Here is an 8,135-nt window from a genome sequence, read left to right on the forward strand (position 1 = left end):
CATACAGGTAGGTATGGTGGACTCATTTGGAATAACTTTGGGTTCATGGTTTTTGATGTACAAGCAGAATTCCCACTTAGTACAGGCAAATGAGCAATTAGATTGAGAAGCGGCCAGCTAGAGAGCAACAACGGTCATAACCATGCATTATGCATAAGTAACATTGGACACTAGCATGAGTAGGATATGAACACCATGAACATAAATATCGTAGAGGCTATGTTGGTTTTGATTCAACTACATGCATGCAGATGTGCCAAGTCAAGCCACTCGAGCATTCAGAGGAGGATACCATATCATCATACTACATCACAATCATTTTAACGTAATGTTCATATCCAAGATAGATCGTTATCCATTCCCAGCTACTTATGCATGGCATGAGAAACTATAATATCTAATTGTCATTGCAAACATGTTTAATAATAATGGGTTGAATCACGGATACTAGGTTAAACATATTTACAAAAACAGAACAAGTCGAGTTCATACTCGTTTCTCTCTGCCATGACCAGTTCATTGAATATCGTCATTATTGCCTTTCACTTGCACGATCGAACGATATGAAATAATAATAGTGCAAGAGTGCCGTGGACTAAGCTGGAATCTGCAAACATTTTATTCAACAAGAGAAGACAAGGTAAAATGTGCTCTTTATTAGATTAACATTTATTCATATGAGAGCCACTCAACATTTTCATCGTGGTCTTCTCCTCGGTAAGACTCGAATAAAAAGAAAAGAAATTCAGAGAAACACACTGAGATATTTTTGGAGTTTTTGGTTTTCTTGAACAAGCAAATAAGAGGGAAAAGAAAAAATGAGAAGAAAAAAACTATTTACACGGGGAAGCTCCCAACAAGCAAAAGAAGAACAAGGAAATATTTTTGGGTTTTCTTTTTAATATTACTACTAAGCATGCATAGAAAGTAAACTACTACAACTTTTTTTTGGTTTTTCTAAGGTTTTTCAAGCACACAAGAAGAAAAGCAAGAAATTAATCTAAGCATGGATGATACAACGAAAAAGTGTGAACACCGACAAATGAAAATAAGTGGACATGAATGTAATGTCGGTGAGAAACACGTACTCCCCCAATCTTAGACTTTTGGCCTAACTTGGTAGTCAATCAGTAGCCTGGATGGTAGTAGGGGTGGTGAGGAACGGGCATCCACTCATCCCACTGCTAAGGTTCCTGTGCTACCTCCGTAGTAGCCTGAGCATTCCGATAGGCGATGATGTCCTCAGGTATAATCCTATATCCGCCCCTGGCAACAGAATCAAACAAAGCAGGAGCAGGCAATGGAATAACATCACGAGTCCTCACACTAAAAACCAGGTTATATGGAATAGGGATGTTAGGAGATTCGATATCAGTAAAATGGTGGTGATCCATGGCTGCACGGTCTAGGTAAACCTTTGTCAGAGGGTAATCATGAGGGTGTATCTCAACATTAAAGTGAGCCGCCAAACGAGTAGCATAAATTCCACCATGTATTTTACCCTGAGATTTATTAAGGTGGAGGCGGCGAGCCACAATAGCCCCCAAGCTATAAGTGTTATCGCCCTCCAGTGCGCGACGTAAAACAACAAGTTCTGGTGAACTAAGTGCACCCACCTTCTCCCTAGCAAGCAAGCATTTTGTAATGAAAAGTGCGAAGTAATGAACAATAGGAAAATGCAAGCCAGCGGCAGTGGTAGCTGACACCCCTCTCTCATCTCCCACTGTCAAAGTGCGATAAAAGGCCTCAAACCCAGCCAGCCTAGGCTCGTCTAAGCTCCCATCAGAAGGGATCATGCATATGTCACAAAACTCAGTAAGTGGTATCTGATGGTTTTCAACATATAAATCAAAGCTCACTTCAGGAGGATTATTCCTAGGCAGGAAAGTAAAACTTTGAAAAAAGATGTTTGTGAGGATTTGATGTTGTTCGCACTCATCTGCGATGAAGTCGGTGAGGCCGGCATTAGCAACATATTGTGTGAACTCTTGAAGGATTCCAGCCTCTTCCAGGAATGGGGTGTGTGGCCATTCACACGGCCGTACTTCCGCCAACCTCCGATGATGGAGATAACTATCAGAGGACTCCCAATAACACCCTTGGAGTTCTTCTTGGAGCCAAACTTCCTAAAGATATTCATGATTTTCCTATGAACAAAATTCTGAAATTTATTAGCCCAAAAAATTTTCTCAACAAAACTTCACAAAATTGATAGCAACTACTCATAGGGATACATAGAAGCCATAACAAGCATTCAAACTACTTAGGACTCTAAGAATTTAACATGCAAGCTCATCTACAGCAGCACCAAGAGTAGCTAATTATTCACAATATAAACCACTAAAACAAAAACTAATTGGATAAATGGTGGAGTAACATACCAAGCAACAATCCCCCGAAACAGTTTCGGAAACGGAGCTTCGAGCAAAGAGATCGAAATCATGCTCCAACTTCATAGCATAACGAGAGACTATACGTGCATGCTTCGGGAATCACAAACCTTAACACCAATATTCTTACTAACGACAACCGTTTACTAGTACCTCGCACATATCCCATCTCTATATCGCAAAACTATTGCAATGAGTCAAACATATCATATTCAGTGATCCATAAGTTTTATGTAGGATTTTATGACTAACCATGCCATTGACCAATTCCTTTGGACTCTCTAAATAGATATAAGTGAAGCATGAGAGTTTAATTCTTTCTATAAAAGACCATGCTCTAATAAATATAAATGAAGCAAAAGAGCATTCTTCAAATAACAGTTTTCTATGTGAAGAGAAACATGCAATCCAAACTTAAAATGATATAAGTGAAGCACATGAAGCATTCTTTAAAGCCATACTCAAAAGATATAAGTGAAGTGCAATGAGTATTCTATAAATCAACCATGGACTATCTCATAACAGCATGGTGCATAAAAGAAAAGTGAAAAAATAAATTCAAAAGACGCTCCAAGATTTGCACATATCACATGAACAGAACGAAGACGAAAACATACCGATACTTGTTGAAGAAAGATGGGATGCCTTCCGGGGCATCCCCAAGCTTAGACGCTTGAGTCTCCTTGAATATTTACTTGGGGTGCCTTGGGCATCCCCAAGCTTGAGCTCTTGCCTCTCCTCCTTCTCCTCATATCAAGACCTCCTCGATCTTTCATCACTTCATCCACACAAAACTAAACCGAAAGCTCGGTAAGATCCGACAGTATAATAAAGCAAATAACTACTCTAAGTACTATTGCAAACCAATTCATATTTTGTTTTTGCATTTTACCTACTATAATATAACTTTTCCGCGGCTTATTCCACTTATAGAGTCGTTAGTTTCATCAAAACAAGAAAACAATGCATCAAAACAGAATCTGCCTTAAACAGTACAATATGTAGTAATCTGAACATTCACCATGCTTCTGGTACTCCAAAACTTATGAAAAAAAATAAAAAAAATTATTGCAAGACTGTGCAAAAAGTTTCATAAGCTTTCGATGTCCAGTAAAAAATGTAAAATCATGCGTTACTGCCAAAGTTTATGTTTTTGCACCGCACATACCAACAAACAATCTAATCATCCTAAAGGAAAATCTAGGCACATTATATTTATTATACAATGGAATTGTACAACTGGATAATTATTTTTGTTGAAAAGTTTCTGCAATTCAAGATTCACTAAGTTTCCATGGGCATGAACAAAGTTCAAGGCATCCTCCCGCTTCCACGATGCTCGTCTATCTCACTTTCACTTTTCTTTTTGTGAAGTTTTAAGTTCCTCTCTATATTTTTTGTTTTAAAACTTTATAAAAGCACTCAACAGAAATAAATGACTCTCTTAAACTTCCGGGTTGTCTCCCTGGCAGCGCTTTCTTTAAAGCCATTAAGGTAGGCATAAAGTGCTCAAGTAATGGATCCACCCGGACCCCAAGGTATATCAAAGCCAAGTTTAATTAACAATTTTAATTAACAATGATCCACCCGGGTTGTCTCCCTGACGCTGCCTTTGGCTGGACCGTCCCCCCTGGCCTCCTTGATGGAGTGGCTTCCCCCATGCCTCGCCTTGTGTAGGCATGATGTGACCGTCCCGCGCTCCACACGCCGCCACCTTATCATGGATCAAAACCTCACCATAGTATTCTGGAACGTGTACGACCTCAATTGCCATGCCAAACGCACTGCCGTGCGCTCTGTTATCTCCACGGCTGACCCCTGTATCGTGTGCCTCTTTGAAACTAAGTTAAATTCCGTCTTGTCGTTACTTGTTACAGAGATGCTCGGCGCCCCCTTTGCGGACTTCTTCTTTCTTCCAGCCACGGGCACCCGAGGTGGAATCTCCTGGCCTGGTGCTGCGACCGGATCTCCCTCGCTAACCCCATAGTTGGGAGGTTTCACGTTTCAGCTACCGTCTCCCTGGGTGCCAACGCCACCCCTTGGTGGATCACGAGCATTTATGGTCCCCAGGGCACTGATGAGAAGCTAGCCTTCATGGCCGAACTCCATGAGCTTCGCGACATGATCGCCGGCCCCTGGCTACTGGGTGGTGACTTCAACATCATAACCTCCTATGCGGACACAAATAACGGCAACCTCAACCCTCGCACTATGAATCGCTTTAAGCGGTTCATCGCGGATCACGCCCTGCGCGACATCTACCTCCATCATCGGACATACACGTGGTGCAACGAGCAACGCGACTCGACCCTGGTGCAAAACGATCGCGTGCTCTGCATCCCTTCTTGGGCGACCATCAACCCCCATCATATGCTGCGGTGCCTGGCCACGGCCGTCTCTGATCATTGCCTGCTAGTGGTGGACTTCGCGTTGCGTAGCTTTGGCAAGCGCCGATTTCACTTCAAGCGATTCTGGCCTAAGCTTGATGGTTTCCTCGCCACTGTTGACGACGCATGGAACTCTGTACCCCCGGACCCTGACCCGTTCAGGCGCATATTCAGCAGGCTCAAACACACCGCTTGCTGTCTCCAGAGCTATGGGCACGCATGACGGGCAACATCACCCTCCAACTTCAAATTGCGCGGGAAATCATCTACCGCCTCGACGTGGCGCAAGACTCCCGGTGGAGGCCTGGCTGCGCCGCGAGCTCAAATGGGCTTACCTCGGGTTGGCATCCCTCAAGCGCTCTGATGTCTACTACACAGCCTTCTTCTTGTAGATGTTGTTGGGCCTCCAAGTGCAGAGGTCTGTAGGATAGTAGCAAATTTCCCTCAAGTGGATGACCTAAGGTTTATCAATCTGTGAGAGGCGTAGGATGAAGATGGTCTCTCTCAAACAACCCTGCAACCAAATAACAAAGAGTCTCTTGTGTCCCCAACACACCCAATACAATGGTAAATTGTATAGGTGCACTAGTTCGGCGAAGAGATGGTGATACAAGTGCAATATGGATGGTAGATATAGGTTTTTGTAATCTGAAAATATAAAAACAGCAAGGTAACTAAAGATAAAAGTGAGCGTAAACGGTATTGCAATGCGTTGAAACAAGGCCTAGCGTTCATACTATCACTAGTGCAAGTTCTCTCAACAATAATAACATAATTGGATCATATAACTATCCCTCAACATGCAACAAAGAGTCACTCCAAAGTCACTAATAGCAGAGAACAAACGAAGAGATTATTGTAGGGTACGAAACCACCTCAAAGTTACCCTTTCTGATCGATCTATTCAAGAGTTCGTACTAGAATAACACCTTAAGACACAAATCAATCAAAACCCTAATGTCACCTAGATACTCCAATGTCATCTCAAGTATCCGTGGGTATGATTATACGATATGCATCACACAATCTCATATTCATCTATTCAACCAACACAAAGAACTTCAAAGAGTGCCCCAAAGTTTCTACCGGAGAGTCAAGACGAAAACGTGTGCCAACCCCTATGTCAGTGTACAAAAGTAGGGGCTCTCCTTTTGACCCATTTACTTATGCACGGGCAGTCAGAGCCATGCGCCGTGGCCACACTTAGCAGGGCAGAGGGAAGCCGAAGAAAAGCCAAAGCACGAGGCAACCAAGGCAACGCCAAGACCAGAAGCGCAGGAGGGCAAGAGGGCGAGGTGGACTCCCTCGGTAAGGTCCTTGCCGAGGCGCCCCCCCCCCGCAGCCTCGGGAAGAGCCTTGCCGAGGCAACTTGCCCGATGCCAGTGCAGTGAGCCACCCTTGAGCCCACCGGCTCCAACCTAACCAACTGCGTTGGAACCTAGGCTCGGTAGGCACCTCTGTGGTGGCATGCAAATCTTCGTCAAGCTCATAAACATATGAGTTCAGATGAGGACCAAAAGACAGCAACCCTCGGCAGGATCCTAGCCGGGGAAATCCACAAGACCCCCGTCAAGACCCTTGCCGGGGATGGCAGTGACACCACGACAAGACTCTTGCCGGGCCCCTGGCAAGACCCTTGCCGAGGGCGTCAGCAGGGCCACTGCCAAGCCTGCGCCAGCCAAGACTCTACCTCCGTTCGCATGTAGCTGCTAGCCCAACCAGCTGGGCAGGCACCTGCATGGCAACATGCAGCTTCCGGGCCAAATCAGCAAGCACCTGCGTGGCGGAATGCAGATCTTCATGAAGGCCCTACCACCGCACCACCTCAGCTGCCTGCCTGCCTACATGGCGCTGCATGCATCGCTGGTCTGGGCACGTGTCAAAGCGTGGCGAAGCAGCGACGGATGGGACGGACCTCCTTCCCGTCCCCGATAAAGCTAATGGACACCTACGTAGCACATTTAATGCGCTTTGTCCCATAATGCCGTGTGATAAGCTCATGCACTGTAGGCCTTTCCACCTCCTATGTGCCACTGTGGCAGCCCCTTTTTCCTATAAAAGGAGGCCCGAGGCGACCAGGAGAGGGATTCGGCTTTTTGGGATGACACAGCCACCGTAGCTAGTTCAAAAAGCTCAAGAACACTCAATACATCCACCAAAGCAGGACTAGGGTTTTACGCATCCTTGCAGCCCGAACCAGGGTAAATGACCCGTGTGCTTGCTTCTAAACCTGCTCTTCTCACGATCCCATGCCCGCCGACCGTAGAAGGGATCCAGTGATCCCATAGGTGTCGTTCTCATCGACATCTATGGCGCGCCAGGTGATACGTCTCCAACGTATCTATATTTTTTGATTGCTCCATGCTATTATATTATCTATTTTGGATGTTAATGGGCTTTAATCTACACTTTTATATCATTTTTGGGACTAACCTACTAATCGGAGGCCCAACCCAACTTGTTGTTTTTTTGCCTATTTTAGGGTTTCGAAGAAAAGGAATATCAAACGGAGTCCAAACGGAATGAAACCTTCGGGAACGTGATTTTCTCAACAAACGTGATCCAGGAGACTTGGAGTGGCCGTCAAGAAACAAGGGAGGAAGCCACGAGGCAGGGGGCGCGCTTACCCCCTAGGCGCGCCCTCCACCCTCGTGGGCCCTCCGTTGCTCCACCGACGCACTTCTTCCTCCTATATATATCCACGTACCCCCAAACATCCGGGAGCACCACGAAAACCTAATTCCACCACCACAACCTTCTGTACTCGAGAGATCCCATCTCGGGGCCTTTTCCGGAGCGCCACCGGAGGGGGCATTGATCATGGAGGGCCTCTACATCAACTCCAAGGCCTGTCCGGTGATGTGTGAGTAGTTTACTTCAGACCTACGGGTCCATATTTATTAGCTAGATGGCTTCTTCTCTCTCTTTGGATCTCAATACAAAGTTCTCCTTGATTTTCTTGGATATCTATTTGATGTAATTTTCTTTTGCAGTGTGTTTGTCGAGATCCGATGAATTGTGGGTTTATGATATGATGTCTACTACACAACCTTCTTCTTGTAGACGTTGTTGGGCCTCCAAGTGCAGAGGTTTGTAGGATAGTAGCAAATTTCCCTCAAGTGGACGACCTAAGGTTTATCAATCCGTAGGAGGCGTAGGATGAAGATGGTCTCTCTCAAGCAACCCTGCAACCAAATAACAAAGATTCTCTTGTGTCCCCAACACACCTAATACAATGGTATATTGTATAGGTGCACTAGTTCGGCGAAGAGATGGTGATACAAGTGCAATATGGATAGTAGACATAGGTTTTTGTAATCTGAAAATATAAAAACAGCAAGGTAGCAAGCGGTAAAAG

General features: G+C 45.0%; 1 protein-coding gene across 1 annotated transcript; it reads left to right on the forward strand.

Annotated features, from left to right (window-relative positions):
* Positions 1-4,511: 4,511 nt before the first annotated feature.
* Positions 4,512-5,000, forward strand: LOC147986397 (uncharacterized). Its single transcript, XM_087541991.1, has one exon. The coding sequence runs from the start codon at positions 4,512-4,514 to the stop codon at positions 4,998-5,000; it is 489 nt and encodes a 162-aa protein (XP_087398117.1).
* Positions 5,001-8,135: the final 3,135 nt, after the last annotated feature.

The sequence above is a fragment of the Triticum urartu genome, chromosome 2A, assembly GCF_056163025.1.
Source record: "Triticum urartu cultivar PI428250 chromosome 2A, HENAU_Tu73, whole genome shotgun sequence".
Taxonomy (NCBI): domain Eukaryota; kingdom Viridiplantae; phylum Streptophyta; class Magnoliopsida; order Poales; family Poaceae; genus Triticum; species Triticum urartu.